Source organism: Peromyscus leucopus, chromosome 17 (genome assembly GCF_004664715.2).
Source record: "Peromyscus leucopus breed LL Stock chromosome 17, UCI_PerLeu_2.1, whole genome shotgun sequence".
Taxonomy (NCBI): domain Eukaryota; kingdom Metazoa; phylum Chordata; class Mammalia; order Rodentia; family Cricetidae; genus Peromyscus; species Peromyscus leucopus.
In genome coordinates, this window is record NC_051077.1 from 9,629,933 (window position 1) to 9,654,096 (window position 24,164).

At 42.8% G+C, this 24,164-nt stretch overlaps 2 protein-coding genes across 2 annotated transcripts in view; one reads left to right on the top strand and one right to left on the bottom strand.

The window, feature by feature from the left end:
* Positions 1-341: 341 nt before the first annotated feature.
* On the bottom strand, positions 342-950 carry LOC114686275 (charged multivesicular body protein 1b-like). The gene has a single exon (XM_028860947.2). The coding sequence runs from the start codon at positions 930-932 to the stop codon at positions 342-344; it is 591 nt and encodes a 196-aa protein (XP_028716780.1). The 5' UTR covers positions 933-950.
* Positions 951-4,207: 3,257 nt separating this feature from the next.
* Positions 4,208-24,164, top strand: part of Vps36 (vacuolar protein sorting 36 homolog) — a 28,162-nt gene continuing 8,205 nt past the window's right edge. The window contains exons 1-9 of the mRNA XM_028860930.2: positions 4,208-4,365; positions 10,263-10,331; positions 12,185-12,255; positions 16,411-16,525; positions 18,155-18,244; positions 19,336-19,422; positions 21,933-21,965; positions 22,053-22,130; positions 23,466-23,600. Of these exons, the coding sequence (XP_028716763.1) occupies positions 4,270-4,365; positions 10,263-10,331; positions 12,185-12,255; positions 16,411-16,525; positions 18,155-18,244; positions 19,336-19,422; positions 21,933-21,965; positions 22,053-22,130; positions 23,466-23,600 (774 nt within the window). The 5' untranslated portion in view covers positions 4,208-4,269. The remainder of the gene's footprint in view (positions 4,366-10,262; positions 10,332-12,184; positions 12,256-16,410; positions 16,526-18,154; positions 18,245-19,335; positions 19,423-21,932; positions 21,966-22,052; positions 22,131-23,465; positions 23,601-24,164) is intronic.

Below are 24,164 nucleotides of genomic sequence, written 5' to 3' on the forward strand. Positions count from 1 at the left end.
GTCAGTCTATGTATCATCAACCACACTAAAAATAAACTTCAATCTGATGATTCTAGGTGAAAACGGAATACATGAGGACTAGAGTTCTGCCGATTTTTCTAGATTCACGTACAGCAAATTAACCGGTTCATTACAAGGCAGCTATAAAAAAAATACACATCATCATAAGCTATAAAAAACTTTAAAATCCAGTTAAAGGTGGAGGAAAGCTGGAATTCCTTATCCTATCTGGAGAGAGCTGTAAACCCAAAGGTTTTTAGAAAGAAGAGTGATCAGTATTCTAGCACAATTCTAAAACACAAGAGAGCGCGTCAAAAGTAAACTTCGGACAGCTTCTTCAGTCAGACTTGATCCCGAAGGCGGGCCAGTCTCTGGGACAGTTCATCCTGCTCAGCCGAAGCCACGCTCCGTCCCAGGGAACCCGTCTGGCCCTGAGGCAGCTGCATGCCAAGGTCAAGGCCCGCCTCATCTGCCATTTCCTGGAGCAGCGTATCCACCTGGTTCTGGGGAGTGCTCAGCGTCGTCGTCCTGCTCATCGTGTCTTCCATTTGCTGCGTCTGGACGTCCAGGGTCTCAAACTGGTGCTCGAATTTGTCCATCAAAGCAGCGATCTTCTCCAGATCCATGGTCTTCAGCGCCGCATCCGTGGACTTAACCACACCGGCCATGGACTTGGTCACTTTGCCCATGGTCACCGCGGTCTGGACTCGGGCGGCCACCGCATCCACCCGCGCACTCATTCTCAAGAAATTCACCGCTTGGGTCTTCTGGCGGATGGCGTTTTCGGCGTGTATCCTCGCAACTTCCATGTTGCCCTTCTGAATGGCCTTTTTAATTTTGGCCTTTTCGGCCTTTTCCTCCTTGTCGCATTTTCTGGCACTCCTGTTCAGTTCTTTGGCCGCGAACTTCAGGCTGAACAAGTGTTTCTCCATGCTGGACAGGGTCGTGCGCCTTCTGTGGAGTGGGCCGGGGCGAAGCAGCAGAGACACCGGCTCAAGGAGGTCTGCTCCCAGCCCTGGTTTGTTTGTTTGATTGCTTGCTTTTAAGTATCTGTAGTTAAAACAAACTCAGAACAAAAGACAAAACATGTCGGGTGGTGGTTATGCACGCCTTTAATCCCAGCACGCGGGAGGCAGAGCCAGGCAGATCTCTGTGAGTTCAAGGCCAGCCTGGTCTACAGAGCGAGATCTAGGACAGGCTCCAAAACTCCTGCCTCAAAGAAATAAAAAAAATAAATAAATAAAGATAAACCATGGAGATTTCAGTATACCAAGACAGTAGGAAAACCTTTGAGACTACTATATTTTTCAACGTGACAATTTCTCCCTAATTTCCAGATGTACCCACTCCACTCCAAGAAGAGGTTTTTTTTTTTGTTGTTGTTGTTGTTGTTGTTGTTTTTGGTTTTTCAAGACAGGGTTTCTCTGTGTTGTTTTGGTGCCTGTCCTGGATCTCATTCTGTAGACCAGGCTGGCCTCGAACTCACAGAGATCCACCTAGCTCTGCCGCCCAGCAAGAACAGCTTCTTTTTTGAGATTGTTAACCAAATCACATCACTCGGCCGGGCGGTGGTGGTGCACGCCTTTAATCCCAGCACTCGGGAGGCAGAAGCAGGCGGATCTCTGTGAGTTCGAGGCCAGCCTGGTCTCCAAAGTGAGTTCCAGGAAAGGCGCAAAGCTACACAGAGAAACCCTGTCTCGGAAAACAAAAAAAGAAAAAAGGAAAAAAAATCACATCATTCTCCCTTCCCTTTCCCCCCTCCAAACTCTCTCATGTACCCCTCCTTACTCTCTTTTGGACATGCCCAAGTGGGTGGGGGAAAACCTGGGAAGGTCTCAACCTTACACAAAGCACCGCTTATTTTTAAACACACACATACAACCACTCCACAGTGTTGGGAGGTAAGAACGATCCTTTTCTAAAAGGTCAAAGAAAACGTCTTTCAAAACAGGCCATTGTTAACACAGCAGACTATAAACTGTAGACTATGATTGTTATTGATCGGCTTCTCCGGTGGGTACATGAACCAAGTTATGTGCTTGTGGGAGAACAGGGCGGGTCAGTCCTAGGGACAGTTTGGGAAAGAAAGGCTAAAGAGAGAGATTGTGAACCGCAGAGATAACACGACAGAGACCTGGCAAGGTTGGTAGTGAATGAAATCTCACTGAATTCAGAAAGTAGGAGGCTCTGGATAAAACATTCAGTGTAACAGTACAGCAGAGAGAAATTATAGGAACTAAATAAACCACTAGAATATGCTCCTGGATCAGGAGACCCTGTATTGTTATTCTAAAGATTAATAAGAAATATAAAGGATCTAGAGTAAGCAGGATAACTGTGAAATAGCACCAAGTTGGAACAGGGATAGTATCTGTTTCTAAGAGTTAAAAAACCATGATCATCAAGACAACGTGACATAAAGACAAACAATGGAATGCAACAGATTTCAGAAACAACAGTTTACAAAAACAACTGTTCAACAAACAGTCGTGGTAACTGAATTTCCACCTGAAAAATGCTACCGTTGATCTTTACCTCAACTTTATACGAAACAAAGCCCAACAGCCTCAAGATGAAACACACACCTAATATAAAAAAGAAAACTGCAAAACAGAAGAAAATGCAGGGGAAGAAAACGCTGTTTGGTAAAGATTTCTTTTAAAAAATACATTTTATCTGTAGACCAGGCTGGCCTCGAACTCACAGAGATCAGCTTGGCTCTGCCTCCCAAGTGCTGGGATTAAACGTGTGCGCCACCATGCCCAGCTTTGTGTGGGCACTTTACCTGCATGTATATCTGTTGCATCAAATGTATATTTGGTGTCCCCAAAGGCCAGAAGAGGGCTTTGAATCCCCTGGAAATGGAGTTACACATAGTTGTGAGCTGCCATGTGGGTACTGGGAGTTGAACCTGGGTTCTTTGGAAGAGCAGCCAGTGCTCTTAACCACTGAGCCATCTTTCTAGCTCCAAATACTTAAGTAGAAAAAAAAAAAAACCCAAAACAAACCATATTTCTCCTTCTCTTTTTCCTCTCTGCTTCTCTCCTTCCCCTCCCTTCCTCCCTCCCTCCCTTCCTCTTTTTTCCATCCTTTCTTTCTTTTTCACGTGTGGCATTTTGTTGTTTGTTTTTAGGGTCTCACTATGTAGCCCAGGTTGACCCAGAACACTCCTCTTCCTCCTGTTCCCCAAGTGTTAGTATTACAGGTGTGTACTACTAGACCCTGTTTGAAGAACAAACTATGTAAAAAAAAAAAAAAAAAAAAAAAAGAAAAAGAAAAGAAAAAAGAAAAAGAAAAATTTACATTGTACAAAATAATAATTAAAGCCTTTTGCTCTACCTGGGCAACAGGCATGGATCTGTGCACAGACCTACACATAGGCAAAACATCCATACACATTGAAGGTAAAGGATCTAAAAGCCTCAGGTGGGCCGAGAAATTCCAGGCAGGAAAGTTGACTTGACTAATATAACACCTGTGGCTCTCAGGATGGAGGAAGCCTCCCATAAGATCAGCACGCCAACCTCTTTTGGTATCTATCACTTTGAGACAGCTGGGGAACTGTCCGGCAGATGGACTCTTCCACCTCCCCACCCCCCGATATTTCCCTTTTCAGCCCTATAAAAGCCCCCTTGCACTTTGTGTTCAGTCTCCAGTCTCTAGGAGGGACTGATGTCCTTCATTGTCCTTATTAAATGACAATCTGCTTGGGGTCGGTTTTTCCATGTCACCTCCATTAATCTAGACGAATGCACATTTTTATAAAAAGGGGTGGCAACCGGTGAAGGTGCCTGCTGCCAAGCCTCATAACCTGAGTTTGATCCCCAGCATCCACAAGGTGGAAGGAGAGGACCAGGTCTCATCAGGTGTCCTCGGTCTCTTCCAAGCACTTCCTTACATGTGCCCCACCCACCCACTCATAAAATAAATACAATGTTGTAAAAAAAAATTAGTCTAAAACAAAAATCCGAGAGAGGAGCAGAGGGTATCACCTAATATACTGATTACAGATGTATTAAAAAACAACACTTTTTTTGAAAAACAAAAACAAATCATTATTTACAACCTTTTATCAACAAGGAAACAAATGTGCACACGAGTAGCCGCCGCCAGGGGGCGCTCCCTCACACCGTCTGTCGGAGGCCGGGGGTCGGGTTGGGGAGGGAAGACCGCTCCCTCCCGGCCGCCCCACCCCCGCCGGCCACCAGGGGGCGCCGCTCGCAGGCTGGGAGCACCGGCGAGCGGCGGAGGCTCGCCCGGGCCGCGGCCATGGACCGCTTCGTGTGGACCAGCGGCCTTCTGGAGATCAACGAGACGCTGGTGATCCAGCAGCGCGGGGTGCGCGTCTACGACGGCGAGGAGAAGGTAGGGCGGAGGCCGACCCGCCCCGCGGGCCCTCATGCTGGGCCCGGCCTGGCTCGCCCTGGGGCCCCGGGCTCCCGGCCTCGGCCTCGCGGCCCGCGGTGCACGGTGGACGGCGGCAGAGCCCGGCGCGGGGGACCGGAGGTCTCGGGGAGGGGGAGGGTGGCCGGAGCCCGGGACAGTCCAGTTCCGCCTTGTCGGGAGCGCGCCACCGGAACGCCGTCCCCACCCTCCTGCTGGACGGGTGATGGGTTTGTTCTGGGCTGAGCCGCCGTCGGTCGGTCGCTCGCCCTAAAGGATCTCCGAAGGAGGCAGCGGGGTCCAGCCCCTCGGGGTTGGTTTTTCGGTTTGCTTTGTGATTGCTTTAGGAAGTGGGCTTGACGCTTCGTTTGTTTTATGGAGTCATGCAGTTAAAGCCCTTGCCTTGGAATGCAAGCTGAAATCTTAAGAAGATGGGCTTGCACATTGATAAGAGAAATCCCGAATGGAAGTAAGTCATTCGTACATACTGGAAACTACCAGCCATCCCGTTCTGAATGAAATGTACGACCTGGAAACGGAGGAAAAGAGCTTGCGTTCCCACAAACACTTTTACTTTCAAGTTTTCAATTGAAAACCTCTGCTTCCTCGCTGCTATGGAAATGACGCCTCGCTCTGTACTTCGATACGCTTTTTCCTGGTCAGTGCTTACAGATGTTGGAGGTGCATGCGACGTTTGACCCAGGTCCCCAGAGTTTCTTAGGGTATTTTTGTGGACTGTGCTACTCTTGCTTTTGAGCCAAGATCTTTTCCGCAACTGCTTAAAAAAAAGTTTGGTTTACTTTTTAAGTAGCTCAGATTATTCTGGTTTTGAGTAGTAAATGCAAACCAGTCTGACTTGTCTGTCAGGTTGAGAAGACTCCACGGGAGAACGGAGGGAACTATCACACAGTTTCTTCCCTAGAGCAACAACCTTTCACATTTCCTCCTGCTCATCGGCATGGCAGTGGGACATAAATGACATGATGAGCTTTAAATATATATCCTAAACTTTGATTTCAACAAGATAAAACAAGAACTTGTCCGGTCTAAGGGAACATCGTGCACTTCCAAGCTAACGAAGGATTTGCTTTGAAAACGGGAATTTTTACTAGCAAAAAGAGATTCTTAAAATATCATTAACTCAGTTGCTTGGTTTTGTGTAAATCAGACTAGCCAAGACACTTAAAGTTAGGTTGAATTACACACTAGGAGTACTTGAACTCTACTTTTCATTGTAACATTTTTCTTATTTTTAATTGTGTGTAGGTGTACATGTGTCTACGTGTGGGTGTGTGCACATAAGGGCAGGTGTCAGCCTAGGCCAGAGGTGTCAGATTCCCTGGATCTGTGGGTGCTGGGTCCTCTAGAAGAGAAAGCCAGTGCTCTTGACTGCTGAGCCATCTCTCCAGTCCCCTTCCTCCCCTTTTTGAGATAGGACCTCTCTGTGTAGCTCTGGCTGACCTGGAACTTGCTATGTAGATCAGGCTGGCCTCGAACTCACAGGGATGTGCCTGCCTCTGTCTCCCAGTGCTGGGGTTAAAGGCAAATGTGCCGTCACACCCAGCCTTTTACTTCTAACTCAGAGGAAAACACAGAACTTGTAAGTCTTTCCTCTGATAAGTCCAAGTATTCTGGTGGAATAGTGCACTGTATAGGTTTTTTATCAACCCGACATCATCTGGGTCATTTGGGAAGAGGGAACTTCGATTGAGAAAAGACCTCTATCAGACTTTTCTGTGGTCAAGTCCATGAGGCATTTTCTGAATTAATGATGATTGATGTGGGAGGGCCCAGCCCATTGTGGACAATGCTGCCCTTGGACAGGTGATCCTGGGATGTCTAAAACAGCAAGTTCAGAGACCCACGGGGAGCAAGCCAATGGGCAGTGTTCCTCCATGGTCTTTGCTTCAGTTCCTGCCCTGACTTCCTGTCCTGATGGATTATAAACTGTAAGCTGAAATAAAACTCTTTTCACCCCAAATTGCTTTTGGTCAATAACTAATTAAATAAGTAAATAAAAAGCATGTTCCTGTGTATGCTTGATTTAACATTAAAAAGTATATATATTTCAGAGTTACATGAAGTTACGTATGCCAGTGGCAGGTTTCTTTAATTTTTTTTCAAACTAATAATATTGATTAAGTATCACGACAACAGAAACCTAGGACAAATATCTTTCACAGAGTGCATTTAAACTGATGCTTCAGCACATCGCTCAGCAGTAATACCATTATTCATCACTAACCTCTTATTAGCAATACTGGTAGATCTTATTCTTAGGAAAAATGTTTTAAAATGTGTGTCCAAAATGTTGGTAATCTGTTATATGTAGGCTTTTATTTTTTTATTTTTTATTTTATTTTTTTTAAGATTTATTTAGTTATTATGTATACAGTGTTCTGCCTGCATGCCAGAAGAGGGCACTGGATCTCATTACAGATGGTTATGAGCCATCATGTGGGTGCTGGGAACTCAGGACCTCTGGAAGAACAACCAGTGCTCTTAACCTCTGAGCCATCTCTCCAGCCCCTTTGTTGGCTTTTAAAAGGCATGTGCCACCAGGTAGTGGTGGCACACGCCTTTAATTCCAGTACAGGGGGCAGAGGAAGGTGGATCTCTGAGTTTAAGGCCAGCCTGGTCTATAGATCAAGTTCAAGACAGTCAGGGCTACACAGAGAAACCTGTGTCAAAAAACTAAAACTAAATAAATAAATAAAAAGCATGTTCCTGTGTATGCTTGATTTAACATTAAAAAGTATATATATTTCAGAGTTACATGAAGTTACGTATGCCAGTGTCAGGTTTCTTTGATTTTTTTTCAAACTAATAATATTGGTTAAGTACACATAAGAAAAGAAAGAAAGAAAGAAAGAAAGAAAGAGAGAAAGAAAGAAAGAAACTTGAAATAATCAGTACACCACTGCCCAGAAGTAATAACTTGCATAGGTTTGCTATAAGCATGATATGTGAAAAATTTACTTTTTAATGTAATAAAATAGCATGGATACCTTATAGTGCTATTAACAGAATACATGATTTTAACTTCTGTTTAAGAATGATACAAGGACGCTGGGGGGGGGGGGTGGCACACGCCTTTAATCCCAGCACTCGGGAGGCAGAGGCAGGCGGATCTCTGTGAGTTCGAGGCCAGCCTGGTCTCCAAAGTGAGTTCCAGGAAAGGCGCAAAGCTACACAGAGAAACCCTGTCTCGAAAAACAAAAAACAAAAACAAAAACAAAACAAAACAAACAAACAAACAAAAAAACAAAGAATGATACAAGAAAAAAAAAAAAAAGAATGGTACAGGCTGGCAAAGTAGCTTATTAGGGGGAGGCACCTGGCAGCCTTCATCTGAATTTGATCCGGTCTCAGGTACTGGGAGAAGCGACTCCTGGAAGCTGTCCTGTCTCTTGTATGTGTGTCATGGCAGGGACATATTCTCATAGATATGCACAATAAATATAAACGGAGGTTTTATAGATTGATATTTAATAGTGCTCCTATTGGTTACTTATTTAATAAGAATTTTTTCCTGTTTGAGAATTTCTTACATTCATATAATGTATTTTGATCAGATTCACTCCGTCATTCCCTTCCTTCTACCCACTATCACTTTTTCCTCCTAACTTCCTGTACTTGTGTTTTAAATCCACTGAGTCCACTCAGTGCCGCCAGGATGTGTATGATTGTGGGGCCCTCTACTGGAGCATGGGTAACCTCTTCTGGGCCTGATCCTTAAACAAAACTGACTCGCCCTCTGCCAGGAGCCTCTCTTCAGCTAGGAGATGATGAAGCTGGGGCTTCATGATCCCCACCCCATCCATGCTATGATTTTGTCTGGCTTAAAACAAAAATCCTTAGCCATATAATTTTAAACTCAGGAGAATTCTGGCATTATTTGCAATAAACTGAATTCTTACTAAAATCTTTCTTCGTAAGTGTGTGGTGTGAGATAGCCTTGAAAATGGGTCCAGCCTTGTAACTTTAGAGATAACTGGAAATGATTCAAACAAGTCTTATTTTATGGCAAATTCTGTTCCCTAGCTCTCTAGTGTTTAGAGAAATAGAAACGTCATGTGTGTTTGTGTGTGTCTACACATATATGTGTATACATATATATGTATAGTTATTTTAACAGCATTGAAGGGATTTGATTTATTAATCCCTAGGATCCTAACTCTAAATTGGTTTACTGTCTAATTTCCGGGAATAATAATCTATGAAATTAAAACTTCATCATACAGACAGAAATGCCATCTTTTTCATACTATTATACAATAGTATTTTTATTTTTTGTTTTTGAGGGGAAGTGGAGGGAACAGGCTCTTACATAACCCAAGCTGCCCTCAAACCTTCTGTTTCTACCTCCAGAGTGATGGGTTTACGGGCAAATGCAGTCATACCAGTTTTTGTGGTGCTGGGAACCCCACCCCCTACCCCCACCCCCCAGTTTCATGGATGATAGACAGGCAGTTTACCGACTGAGGTCATCTCCAGCACATACTAGAGTTTTAAACAACAGTTCCAAATTCTGGAGTGCAGAATGGGGCTGTTAAATAGTGCTGTACAGACTTGATGGCATCAGCAGAGGCCTCTTTCTCACAGTCCTGAGGTGCGAGTGGCCTGGATCTGATGCTGGGAGATTAGAGGCTTTGAGGTTCCTCTTCTTGCCTTGCAGACACCACCATCTCACTGCGTGCACCTCGGTGCACCTTTCCTGGGTTCGTGCCTGCAGAGACAGCTTGCATCTGTTGTTCATACAATGACTCTGATCCATCATTGGGTCCCCATTTCATGACCGTATCCAAGCAGAAGCACTTGGCTCTAACTCAAAACACCATCATATTGAGGACCTGGGTTTCAGTTCTCAGCAAGAAGCAGATGGGTGGTCTGGGGCTAATGGAGAGATGGCTCAGCCGTTGAGAGCACACACTGATCTTCCAGACCACCTGTTGGCTCCTAGTTAGGCTCACGACCGCCTAACTCCAGCTCCAAGAGAGTCAGCACTGTCCTCCGGCCTCGGTGACACTGGCAGTCACATGCACACACTCACACAGACACATACTCACATTAAAATAAATCCTTTAAGAAAGGAGTCCTGGCTGGGCGGTGGTGGCGCACGCCTTTAATCCCAGCACTCGGGAGGCAGAGGCAGGTGGATCTCTGTGAGTTCGAGGCCAGCCTGGGCTACCAAGTGAGTTCCAGGAAAGGCACAAAGCTACACAAGAGAAACCCTGTCTCGAAAAATCAAAACAAAAAAAAAAAAAAAAAAAAAAAAAGAAAAAAGATAAAAAAAAAGAAAGGAGTCCTTGCTTCTTTCTCTCCCTCCCCCCCATTTCCTCACCCTTTTCCCAGGATAAATGAGTGCTTCCGGTACCCTGATGGAGACCTCCTTTTTGGTCCTTAGAGAGAGATGCAGATACCCACACATGTAAAGCACATTTTGTTGGAGAATTTCATTCTATGTAATGCATTGCAAATTCCTTTTTTTCCCCATCAGCTCTGCCTTAGCATTCCATGATAACATGTGTTGTCCTGCCTCATTGTTCTTCTAACTTTGGCATGTGTGCTGTGCTGTAGATACATTTTATTTAACTGTCCGATACTACATGTAGGTCATTTCAATTTCTCCATAGTTCTATAATGGCTGTGTGTGTGTGTTATGTGTGTGTGTGTATACACACACACACACACACACACACACACACACACATATATATATATATATATATTAATAAGGTATATAGCTTTGCTTCTTTTTAACCTGTGATAAACCTCGTTCTAAAGTGTTCCGTAATTTCATATTGTACGTTTACTGGGTAAGAAAATCAGGATCACATGGAGTGATATTGACATCTTGTACACTCTTGTCATTTTAGATAAAGTTTGATGCTGGGACTCTTCTTCTTAGTACGCACCGGCTGATTTGGAGAGACCAGAAAAACAATGTAAGAGACCTCAGCTTTTAGCATCTAATTCTGGGTGTTGTTTAATTAGTTGTGTGAATTGGGAGTGTGAATTGGGACCGAGGGCCTTGACTGTGCCGAGTGTGTGCTTTCTCACTGAATCACACCCTCAGCTCCCCCATGCAAGATTTTGTTTGCTTTCTCTTGTTAGTTTTTGTTTTGTTTTGAGACAGGGTTTTACTCTCTAGCCTAGGCTGACCTCGAACTTGTTATACAGACCAGGTTGGCCTCAAACTCAAAGATATCTACCTACCTCTGCTTCCCCAGTGCTGGGATGCTTAATTCTTATGCTTTCGAATACCAGTCAGTCACTCCTACAGCATGGCAGTCTGCCCTGTGGGGAAGCAGGAGCAGTCTGCTGCAGGGACTAGGCTGGCTGCTGAGAAAGGCCTTGCCCTATATCACTTAGGCAAAGACTCTGCACCCCGATTTTATAGTTTCTAGATGGAATGAGATGTGTGTATGAGCTGATATCTTTATTCCAAAGAGTTTTAACTTGAAAGTTACAGTTGTCAACAGGATAAGCTATCTAGTCTGTATATATATTCTTATTTTCCTAATCACTCACCATCCAGCCGAGAGGTTGTCCTGACTGAGTTTGGTGCAGAAGACAGGCCTCAGGCTGGGAGCACCAAGCACATGTTTTCACATCTTCACTATGCTCCCAGTCACTAAGAACTTCTTTCAAAAATTATTTTTTTTTATTTTATGTGTCATGGGTGTTTTGACTACATGTATCTGTGTTCCATGTATGTGCAGTACCCATGGAGGTCAGAAGAGGGCTCCTGTCTCCTGGAACTGGTTGTGAGCCACCATCTGGGTGCTGGGAATTGAACTTGGGTTGTCTGGAAGAGCAGCCAGTGCTCTTAACCTCTAAGCCATCTCTCTAGCCCCTCACCATGAACTTTTAATGCCAAGATGAACTGTAAACTGTAATGTATCCTTGGGAAGAGTGCTATCCGTTGCAATATCTGACTTTTTGTTCTTTAAGAACCCTTTTTTCCCCCTCTTACGGGTGATATTGCCTCTTTTGATGCTGCATTCTTTAGTCTACTAGTAATGTATAATTATTTTAAAATTATGTGCAGATGTGGGCCGGGCGGTGGTGGCACACACCTTTTAATCCCAGCACTCGGATCTCTGTGAGTGCGAGGCTAGCCTGGTCTACAGAGCAAGAGAGGTGCTGGGAACTGAACCCTGCTCTTCTGCAGAAGCCACAGATGCTCTCAACTGCTGAGCCATCTCTGCAGCCCCATTTAATTTTATTTTTTGAGACAGGGTCTCACTGTATAGCTCAGGCTGGTCTTAAACTCCTTATCCTTCTGTCTCAGATTCATAAGATTCACTGAGATTCGAGATGTATCACCTCCTGGTTTAATTACATTTTATTTATTGTTTTATTTTGTGTGTACATGAGTATGGGCATACCACCCTGCACATGTGGAGGCCAGCGGATGGATAGCTTGCAGACTTCTCTCTTCTACAATGAGTCCTGGGGATTGAACTCAGGTTTAGGCTTTGGGGCAGACGCCTTTACCCATCGACCCATCTTACCAGTCCTTTGCCTGCCTTTAAAAATCTCCTTATGTTCTCCCATGCACCAAAATGCCAGCACAGAATTGTATTTCAATTTTCCTTAAGGAGATTGGAAGTGTAGCTGTGATAGCGCCCTTGCCAGGCACGCGCCTTCCTGGCCCTGGCTCGGGTGAGCAGTTTATTTAAGGAATACAGCGTTGATGTTTTTAAGGACCTCACAGGGAGCAGCGTTCTCATGCTGCCGGACTTGATCTTCTGACACGTGCAGTAAGCTCTTTTCTCCGTTGGTTTCCTCTTAGGAGTGCTGCATGGCCATTCCTCTGTCCCAGATTGTGTTTATTGAGGAACAGGCGGCTGGAATTGGGAAGAGGTGAGGCCTAACAATCTATTTGTTGTTTGTTTGTTTGTTTGTTTTTACAAGACAAGGTTTCTCTGTGTAGCCCTTGCTGTCCTGGATCTCACTCTGTAGGCCAGGCTGGCCTCGAACTCATGAGATCCACCTGCCTCTGCCTCCCAAGTGCTGGGATGAAAGGTGTGCACCACCACTGCCTGGCACAAGGTCTAAAAGTCTTTTTTTTCTGGAGCTGAGGATCGAACCCAGGGCCTTGTGCTTGATAGGCAAGCGCTCTGCCCCTGAGCTAAATCCCCAACCCCAAGTCTGAAAGTCTTTATTCACAAAAAACATTTCTTACCACACTGTTGGTCAGTAGGTTCCTTAAAGTTATTTTTTCTACTTTATGTGCATTCTTAAAGTCTTAATAAAGTAGTAAGGTTTGATGTAATATCCTTGGGTCATAATAAATGATGTGGTCCTGCTCTTACTCTATGTATTTTCACACACATACTTGTCTTTTATGTGTGTGCCTGTTATTCCATATTTAAACTCAGGAACCCCTCATGAGGGAAAGAACTATTGATATTGATAGCCTATTGATACTGAAAGCTATTGATAACCCTCCTCCCTTAGAATTATCATTCCTTGCTGGTCATTGTTATGGTTCTTAGGTGTCAATAGCTGGGTAGGACTATAGGTTGCTTCTTAGTATGTCACCCTCTGGTACCCTGAAAGCCAGTTCTCAGGGAGGAGACTTTAAAGTCAGAACCATCTTGGACCCTCCAGATCGTATGTCTGAAATGCATGGTGTCTATGGTGTCTTCAGCAATAGGGACTTAACTCCCACCTCTGAGAGACAGCTAAGGACAACCACAGTAGCCTGGACTGTTTGGGGGTCCACTAGACAGCCCTGACCAACAACTCAAAACAGGGCTTCTCATGCCTGGGGTTGGGATTCTTGTTAGATAGTTATGGCTCTGGAGGGGAGTATTGTTAGTCAGTCAGGGAAGATTTCATTTAAATTTGTGTGTGTGTGTGTGTGTGTGTGTGTGTGTGTGTGTGTGTGTGTGTGTGTACACAGACTTAGTCGTATTATATGAAAGCTTAGGTAGGAAGATCATAATACAATCTCCGTGTGACTTTTCAGACATCCTTACTGTTATTTTACCATCCTCTCTTTATTTATCTCCCTCTACCTCCCTAATTAAATCCTCCCGCCTCTGTTGGTCCCATTTTCCCATTCAAATCAATTGTACCCGGCTATTCGAACACCTTCTCTATGGCTCCTCCCCCGACTTTGGTCTCTTTTACTTTCCTGGTTTCTGCAGTTACTCAGGATATGTACTCACATTGCAGCACCTGAAGATAAGGGCCTCAGATGAGAGAACATTCACATACATTTGTCTTTCTGAGTTTGAGTTACCTCAACCGATAAAGTATTGTCTACTTGCCTCTACTTCCCTGCAAAGTTCGTGATTTCATTTATCTTTACAGCTAAATAGTATTCCATAGTCTATGTGTACCACATTTTCGTTATCTGTTCGCTGCTTGAAGGACATTTAGTTCGTTTCCACTTCCTATCTATTGTGAATAGGGAAGTAATGAACATGGCTGAGCAAGTGTCTGTGGAGGAGAATGTGGAGTCCTCTGGGCATGCGCCAAGGAGTGGTACAGCCGGGCCATATGGTAGGTTTGGTTTTAGCTTTTGGTTTTTGTTTTTGTTTTTGTTTTTGTTTTTCGAGACAGGTTTCTCTGTGTAGCTTTGTGCTTTCTGAACTCACTTGGTAGACCAGGCTGCCTCAACTCACAGAGATCCGCCTGCCTCTGCTCCGAGTGCTGGGATTAAAGGCGTGCGCCACCACGGCCCAGCTGTTTTAGCTTTTTGAGGGTTTTCCACACTCATTTCCGGAATGACCGCACCAAATTGCAATCCTGTGAACAGTGAGTGGGGGTTCCTTTCCCCGTATCCTCTCCAGCATTCAATGTCAGTTCTTTTGGTATCTTTGTTGTTCTGACTGGAGCAAGATGAGATCTCCAAGTTGTTTTGATTACATTTCCCTAATTGCTAGGGATGATGAACATTTTTGAGATTTTTTTTTTTTTAGACATTTTTTTTTCTTCTGAGAACTCTGTTCAGATCCCAAGTGCATTTTTGAATGGGTCATTTGATTTTTGTTTTGTTTTTGTTTTTTTGATTCTTTGTTTTTTGAGCTCTCTATATATTGAGGATATATGTATATTTAGCTGTATAGCTAACAAAGATTCCCATCCTGTAGCTTCATGTTCACATGACCGATTGATTCTTTGGCTGTGCAGAAACTTTTTAGTTGTCATTGTTGACCTTGATTCCTGAAAAATTGGAGGTTTATTCAGAAAGTCCTTCCCTCCACCTGCATCATTTAGGGCACTGCCTGTGTGTTCAAGCAGCGTTTCATGTTTCACATTGAGGTCTTTGATTTGGATTTGATTAGTTTTCTTGCTAGGTGATAGATAAGGGTCTAATTTCATTCTTCTGCATGTGGACATCCATGTTTCCCAGCACCATTTGTTGGAAGATAGTTTCTTTTCTCCAACTTAGCATTTTTAAAATTTTTGTCAAATATTAAATTGCTCAAGTTATATGTACTCATGTTTGGGTCTTCAGTTTTGTTCCATTGGTCTGCATGTCTGTTTTTCTGTCAGTACCATATTGTCTTTGTTACTACGGCTCTGGAGTACACATTGAGAACTGGAATAGTAATCTTTCCAGAACTGTTCTTTGTACTCAGTATTTTTGGCTATCTGGGATCTTCTGTGATTCCATATGAATTTTAGGATAGTTTTTTTTCTTCCCTTTTCTATTTCAGTGAAGAGTGAGATAGTGTTTTTTATTTTAATTTCATTGAATCTATAAATAGCTTTTGGTAAGATAGTCATTTTTCACAATGTTAATTCTACCAATCCATGAGCAGTGGATGTCTTTCCATTTTCTAGTGTCTAGATATGGGGGTCGGGGCAGGGTGCGTGGAAAGGAGGATCAGGAGGAGTCACCAGGCTAGACCCTGGTGAAGCGTGTCTGGTCGTGCATTTCAAGGTACTGAAGATGCTGCTGCTGCTGACAAGCATAGCTCCCTGGGTCGGCAGTATTGTTGGCCTTCTAGATCATGCTGCTGCGTGAGTGGCACTTTCCAGCAAACGACATTGTGGAACATTAGTTTTGGATAGGTTTTTATTGACATATCAGCCAACCCATTTTACAGATACCTTTTTTTTTTTTTTTTTTTTTTTTTTTTTGGTTTTTTGAGACAGGGTTTCTCTCTGTGTAGCTTTGCGCCTTTCCTGGATCTCGCTCTGTAGACCAGGCTGGCCTGGAACTCACAAAGATCTGCCTGCCTCTGCCTCCCCAGTGCTGGGATTAAAGGCGTGCGCCACCACCGCCCAGCTACAGATACCTTTTTACAGATACCTTTTCACATGTTTTCAAGTATGTAAGGCAGAATGCTTTGGCAGAAATGATAGCCCCTTGTAACCTCAGGTGATGGCTCTGTGGATGGGAAGCCTAATCATAAACCACTCACAATGTTGGGAACTTACTTTGAATTCATTTCTTTTTTGAAAGATTTATTTATTTATTATGTATACAGTGAGTGTTCAGCCTGCAGGCCAGAAGAGGGCACCAGATCTCTCATTGTAGATGGTTGTGAGCCACCATGTGGTTGCTGGGAATTGAACTCAGGACCACTGAAAGAACAGCCAGTGCTCTTAACCTCTGAGCTATCTCTCCAGGCCTTCAATTCATTTCTAAAGCCATACTTTTATTTCATCTATATAGCCGATAACATTTAGTTCATATCTTACATTTTACTTTTGCAGATTTTAATGATCCTGAATATAAATTAGAAAATAATTTCTTTTAGGAAATTCATTATTTTTATATGAATTTAGGAGTGATTTAAAATATACAAGAAGTTTAAAAAATAGTGCTTGTTATAGTGGTGCACACTTTTAATTTCAGCACTTGAGAGGCAGAGGCAGGTGGATCTCTAGTTGAAGGCCAGCCTGGACTACAGAGCAAGTTCCAGGCTTGCCAGAGTTACAGATGAGCTCTTGCCTCAAAACAATACATAAAGAGTAAGAAATAAGCAAATGAAAAGTTATAAAGACAGAATTAGTGATTTTAAAAAATGGCCAACATATTTGTTGTTTCATCAGTGCCAAAATCGTGGTTCATCTGCACCCTGCTCCTTCTAACAAAGAGCCTGGTCCGTTCCAGAGCAGTAAGAACTCCTACATCAAACTCTCTTTCAAAGAACATGGCCAGATTGAGGTAAGCTTCCTTATGAGTACAGTAGGATTCGAAGGTGCATGTTGTGGGTTAGTATGATAGAAGACAGTATTGTGATCCAAAGTGTGTGTTGTGTGTTAATATGATAGAAGACAGTATTGTGATCCAAAGTGTGCGTTGTGTGTTAATATGATAGAAGACAGTATTATGAAACATACCAGGTTTCAAACCACATTTTTTACAAACACAAAAAACAAAACAAACCCTTTTTGTGTTCTGAGCCGTATCAGAAAGTGAAAAGCAGGGGATGTGGCTCCATGGCCTCTGAAGCTGGAAGCCTGCTAAGTGATGTCACTCCACTGCTCGTGAAGATTTTAGTGGTTAGTTGACGAGGCAACAGAGCACAACATGGGAACGGATTAAGCTGGCCTATCTGAAAGCTCACCACCAGGCCGCTGATCTTGCTTAGCTCCATACAGAGAATGACTCAGGCACCATGACCCGGTGTCCTGGTTTGGAGGACCTAATTGGGAAGTTGCTGGGCACTTGTTCTTACGACTTTTGCAGGTACATCCATGTCTCTGCCAGCAACTTGTACTGTCTCCTGCAGCACCACACCGAGCGCTTCTCACACGGTGGTTTCAAAGCCGGTTGAAGTGACTTGCTGTCTCAGTTAGGGGTTCTATTGCTGTGAAGAGACGCCACGACCACAGCAACTCTGATGAAGGAAAACATTTAAATAGGGTGGCTTGCTTCTAGTTTCAGAGGTTCAGTCCATTATCATCATGGCGGGGAGCATGGCAGCAGGCAGGCAGACCTGGTGCTGGAGGAGTAGCTGAGAGTCCTACATCTTGCAGGCAACAGGAAATGGTTTCTGACACCTGGAGTAGCTTGAGCATGTGAGACCTCAAAGCCCGCCCCACAGTGGCACACTTCCTCCAACAAGGCCACACCTCCTAATAGTGCCCCTCCTTTAGAGACCATTTTCTTTCCGACCACCACACTTGCCAAAGGTGTTTTCACTGTAGTTGGAAAATATGTTGGATTTTTTTTTGTGAGCCTAGCCACATTTTGTCCTGAATTTTGTTTTTGGTTTTGCTTTATTTTGTTTTTTGAGACAGAGTATTATATGGCCCATAGTGGCCTTGGATTTGTTATCTAATTGAGGTAGCCTAGAACTGATCCTCCTGTTGGGATTATAGATGCGTACAACCGAGTCTGGCCTGTCCCTAATTTTTACCTTATATTTTAACTAGACAAACTATTCTCTGCTGTTTTTATGGAAAAATGGTTATATAATTATTTTCCTGTACTGCGTTTATTTCAGCATAGGTTGAAAGTGCTCTAAATCTGTAGGATTGCTTAAAGTGAGGAGGGCATTGACTCTGGTGTCACTCGTCTGTGGGGACAACACTCCACTGTAGGTCACAGGCCAGCGTGTGTGTGTGTGTGTGTGTGTGTGTGTGTGTGTGTGTGCGTGTGCGCGTCTAGTTTTGATTTCTTGATGCTTTCTGAAGCTGATCCTAGAAAAGAGCTTTTGACTTCCTTTGATGTCTGAGGGGTCTAGTCTTGTTTCTGATGACTGAGCAGAAATTTATACGAAGAAATGTTTTAGTACCATGTGTGATGGCTACCATGTGACTGACTCAAGGGTTTGCATGTCCATTACAGTTTTACAGGCGTTTATCAGAGGAAATGACACAGAGGAGATGGGAGAATGTGCCAGTTTCCCAGTCGTTACAAACAAACAAAGGACCCCAGGTATTTGAAAACTATTTGTAAGTGCAGTATCTTCCTTTTTGTTTGTCTTCTTTAAAAAAAAAAATAATAATTTATTTAACTTTATTTTATGTGCATTGGTGTGAAGGTATCAGATCCCCTAGAACTGGAGTTATAGACAGTTGTGAGCTCCCATGTGGTTGCTGGGAATTGAACTCAGGTCCTCTGGAAGAGCAGCCAGTGTTCTTAACCACTGAGCCATCTCTCCAGCCCCCTTTTGTTTGTCTTCTTAAGCAGGGTGACCCAGAACTTGTGTGTAGTGCTGCTGGTCCCAGTCTTGATGTGGTCTCCCTGCCCGAGCCTCCCAAGTTCTGGGATTCTGGGTGTGAGCCACGAGGCCCAGCCAGGACAGGGTTTTTACCTCTGTGCTTACATACTCTTTAAGAAGACTGGCCATGTGATGGTGCACACCTTTAATCTCAGCCTCTGGGAGACAGAGGCAGGAAGATCTCTGGGAGTTTTAAGGCTCTACTTAGTGATTTCTGGGACAGCCAGGGCTGTATAGAAAGACCCTGTCTCAAAAAAAAAAAAAAAAAAAAAAACAGAAGGAGGAGGAGGAAGGAGAAGACGAACTCTCTGTTATCACACACCTGTCAAAAACAAAACAGTAGAGTTCTGATTTTTTAAAAAAATGAATCTTCCTAGGTATTAGTCTAAATCAATACCCAACCATGCACAAGTACTCACATGTGAGAAAATAGTTTGGTTAATAACTTGTCAAGTATAAGAATTTTAGCTACAATTTTTTTTATATATTTGATAAATTATTGATATCTAATATATGATAGATCTCCAAAGAATAAAAAATGAATAAGAAGTTAATTATACCTAAAATACAGAGAAAAACATGCATGCCATTGGTTATGTATTTATTTTTTCTTTGCTATTTAAAGGTCATTATGTGCACCCGCAAAGAGACAATGCTTTGAAAGGAAGTGAGATGTAATTGTATGCTTTCTCTGTGGGCTCTTTCCCACCTTTGAAAAGTCAGTGTAGGTTACAGAGGGTTTGTTTCCTTCCTTTATATATATATATTTTTTATCATCTACTTGTTTTTTGCTTTTTCCCCCCAGCCAGGAAGAGTAAGAGCTGTAGGAATTGTTGGCATTGAAAGGAAACTCGAAGAAAAGAGAAAAGAAACTGACAAAAACATTTCTGAGGTAATCCCTAAACACCCCTACAGCTTTGACTAGTCCCAGTCTGTAATTCGGAGCATATTTAGTTTTCCTGAAAATCTGTAGTCTGCCATTCCCTGTGACAGATCTGCCTCACCTTGGCACATTTTAACACTTTTTTTTCTTTGTGCTCACACTTACAGAGAGGCTATGGAAGAGTGAGCTGGTTTTTATTAGTAGTACTCCTTTTTCTGAAGGTTGTTGTACTGTTCAAAATAAAGTTCTCAATTTATGAAATAAACTATTCCATTTCAAGAAATAAATTATGCTGGGCGGTGGTGGCGCACGCCTTTAATCCCAGCATTAGGGAGGCAGAGCCAGGCAGATCTTTGTGAGTTTGAGGCCAGCCTGGTCTACAAAGTGAGTTCCAGGAAAAGCACAAAACTACACAGAGAAACCCTGTCTCGAAAAACCAAAAAAACCAACCAAACAAACAAACAAATAAATAATTTCTATTTTCATGGACTCTCACGCCTCAAAGAATTCTCCACAGACATTATGTTCTGTTACAGAGACTGACTTACTGAGGAAATAGTTCTTGTTCTCCATGCCATGGGCCTGCATGAGAAGCTGTGCCTACTGTCATGGTACACTAGATAGGCAGGCCAACTGACACTATTGGTGTGTGAGACCCGCCTTGTGACGAGAAAACTCAGGACCCAGAAGGGACCCGAGGTGTGGCCCTTGGTGTCTGCTGGGGTCGAGGAAGATCTGTTCACAGCGGGAAGAGGGGATCGAAGGCCAGAAGGATGAACAGTGTTAGCAACGCCAGCTGGCACAAGAGGTCCAGGGAGGGGGTGGGCTCGGCAAAGGCAAGACTCACCGGTTCTGAATAGAAAATTCAGCACATGGGAATCATTAATGAAATGAATAACCACAGCAGTGACTGGCAGTCATTGAGGCCAGCACAGGGTGTCTGTGGGTCTAAAACAAAACTACAGTGGAAATGTGACTGTGGATAACAATAGAATGCGCTGTAAACCGGGGGACAGAATAATAGAACACTCCCTAAGCCAGAGGACAGAATAATAAAATGGGTCTGAGCATCTGTCTGGCTTTAATTTTATTTTATATGCCTTCCTAGACTTCTTTTTGATAGTTTCCTGATTCTAAAGTTGATAATAATAATAGAAGTAAAAGCTGGAAATTTTTATTTGTGCTTTGTAATTACTTAAAACGTTTTTTAGCCAATTCTTTTAAAGCACTGTGGTATTTATATTTGTTTTTGTTATTACAAGTGATAGAGGATGTATTCTGTGTAAACTCAATATTTTAGTATTTTTTGCTATGAAAATGAGCAGTAGTGATTTCTCATACTGTTTGTACTTAAACAAGTGGAACAGACCTATAAACAGTTAGTGTCGTCAGTATAAAATTCTTCGTTTGCACCGTGTGTCTTTGTTCTAGTTTTGAAAAAGAGGTTGGTGCGTGATTTAAATGTTAGAATTGACTCAGTTTCATAGCTGCTGCCTGGAGCCTCCTACAAAGGGCTTCCTGCATGTGCTGGCTCTCCCTGATAAGAGCCCAGGGTCTGAGCCTTTGTTTATCTGAGGAAATTCCTGTGAGGTGTGTGCACGTTCCTTTTGTTTTCATTGTTAGCTTAGTGAGCTGGCTCTGACGATCTTACATGATTATTCTTGCACTATTCTTTGAGCAGAAGAAAAAAGTGTTTGCAGGTGGGGATACTTTCCTGCAGGTTGACACAAGCTGATCAGAGCCACAGTTGTGCATGTCAGACTGTGTGCACTGAGTTTTCACTGAATGACAAGATGCTTAATTGATTCTCAAAAAAAGAAAGTGAGAAGAAAGAAAATATCCACGTACATCACTTAGTTGAGAAATTCTACAGTATATTTTCAATAACCTGAAGTAATTTATTAGAAACATATCTGATTGAGTTTGAAGAAGCCCTTGAAGTAGACATTTGCTGTAGTGGTTTTATTTAATGTGTTTGGGAAGCATTTGGATGGTTTTTGTGCAGTAGCCACTGTATACAAAACTGTAAATGTCGTGGTCTAATATTCTGAGGCTAAGGCTCGTTATAATTATGTCCACAAAAAGTATTCCTGCAGCTGGGCATTGTCATTTTTAACCTGGCAAGCTTTTTACAGTATTTGGTTTTTGATCTCCTATCAGAAAAAAAACCTGACTTTTTTTTAGTGTGTGTGTGTGTGTGTGTGTGTGTGTGTTTGTTAGCAATGGTACAACCCAGGACTTCACCAATGCCAGAAAAGCATTCTATCATTAAGCCACAGCTCAGATCAAGATTTTCTTGTATGTATCCAAGAACAGTAAATAATAATATATGAGAAGTTTGTTTGTGGTATGAGGAAGTTTACAGTTTCTAAAAGTAGACTTTTAAAATAAGTAGATGTGTTGTTTATACTATTAAAAATAAATTGCTATTTATAAGAAAATTTTAAATTTGTATCATTGCTCTAAAACATTTCCATTCTTTAAAAAGATTGCAATGCAAACTTCGTTTCTCATTTCAGGCCTTTGAAGACCTTAGCAAGCTAATGATCAAGGTATGTGTCACGTGCTCCACTCAGACTCAGTCATGATGGTCTTGAAATTCTATTTTCTTAGGAGAGTCTTTGTTCTTTCTTTCTCAGGCTAAAGAAATGGTGGAGTTATCAAAATCAATTGCTAATAAGATTAAAGAGAAACAAGGTGACGTCACAGAAGATGAGGTGAGGACGATAGTTTGTCTTCGAAGTGGTAGATGTCAGATAGAATGCAGTGATGTTCTTGCGGTCAACCAGTTCTCTGTCCCTCCAATTGAGCTATGCCTGTAGCTTCTTACAGTTTCTGCCTTCCAAACCTTCTTTTTTTCTTTTCAAACTCTTTTTTTTTTTTTATTTGTAATTTTTATGTGCAATGGTGTTTGACCTGCATGTATGTCTATGGGAGGGTGTCAGGTCTTGGAGTTACAGATAGCTGTGCGCTGCCATGTGTGTGCTGGGAATTGAACCCAGGTCCTCTGGAAGAGCAGTCAGTGCTCTTGACTGCTGAGCCATCTCTCCAGTCCACACTTATTTCTTTATTGGGGGGAACTGTGCTGCAGCATGCACTTGGTGGCCAGAGGACAACTTGCAAGAATTGAGTCTCTCCTTCTACCATGTAGGTCCTGGCATTGAATTCAGGGTTCAGGTGGCAAGTACAGTTGCCCGCTGGGCTGTCTCAGTGGCCCTGGGACAGTGCAATGTTTTTGTTCCTTGCATGTGAAAATACTAAGGGGAAACTAGATCCTATTCTTTTTCTCTAGTTCTACAAGGATTCAAGATTATTTCAGTGTTCTTTCTTAGGGTGTAGAAAAGAAAGCTATTGAAATGTCTAAAGAGTGGCTGTTCTGTGGCAGACCAGCCCCCACACTTATTTACCCCATACTCTTGAGGAATGAGGGATAAGAGACTTAGTTAGAAATAGAGAAGAGAGAGAAACAAAGAAAACACAGGATAGAGTCGGGTGAGCCTGGATCCTTATCCACCGGCCCAGAACTTTATTCCAAAGGTCTATTTATAACAATGCCAAGGGGTGGAGCAAAAGACCCCCCCCCTTGCTAGTTACAGTCACCTGGTACCCAGGCCTGTGGTCCAGTCAACCTCTTATGCAGTTCTGCTGGGTACAGTCACTAGGAAAGCTAGTGGGCTCCAACACTGTCCCATACATATCTGTGTTTGATGGCTACTGTGTTAAGTTTGGCTATCATCTGGTCATACCTGTTTTTTCTTTAGTATTTGGTTAGCATTAAAAAAAAAAGAGCATAATTATTACCTTTCTCTCACATAAAACTTTGAAAATAAACAGTTTGAGACTGGGGTAGAAGGAAGGAGAATAACTAGATTTCTTCAAGGAACAAGTAAGAAGTTCACTGCCTTGAAGTTCACAGCACGCAAGAAACATGGTAGAAGACATGATTATGTAGAGAAATTGTACTACGTTAAGTTTATGATAAAGAATTCCCAATGTTGTAAGGAGAAACTAATTTTACAGTCCACTGATGCATTTCCCACCCTCTCTTGCAGACCATCAGGTTTAAGTCCTACTTGCTGAGTATGGGAATAGCCAACCCAGTTACCAGGGAAACCTACGGCTCAGGCACACAGTACCACATGCAGCTCGCCAAACAACTGGCTGGAATATTGCAGGCGCCGTTAGAGGTAGGTAAATCCAAACTCCAGTATACTCTCAAAACTGCTAAATTATTTCCATGTCATCAAAAATCTCAAGAGCCTAACTGTTTTCATTGTGTGGTTAACATTAAATGACATGTTTTTTTCTTCCAGGAATATTAAATTGGCTTAGTATACTTATTAATTAGCTTTTGACTGTAATCTTCAAAATTGATTTTAATTTCCATTTCAAATGTTGATACTTTTAAAGTCTGTTTAATGGGTTTTCCTGTTTTCAAAAGATCTTTCTCTGTATAAATATGTTTTTCTCTAGTCTATCTTTTTGTTTGTTTTTGAGACATTATCTCCTTTTGTAGCCCAGGCTGACCTTGAACTCACTTACTTCTGCCTCTCTGAGGGCTGGGATTATAGATATGAACCATCATATCTGGCTATACCTAGTTTTTCTGTTTGTTTGCTTTGTTTTGTTTTGTTTTTAGTCAGGCTCTTTCCACGTAGCCCTGGCTGTCCTGGAGCTCACTGTGTAGAGCAGGCTGGCCTTGAGAGCTGCCTGCCTCTGCTTCCTGAGTGCCGGGATTACAGGCGTGCGGC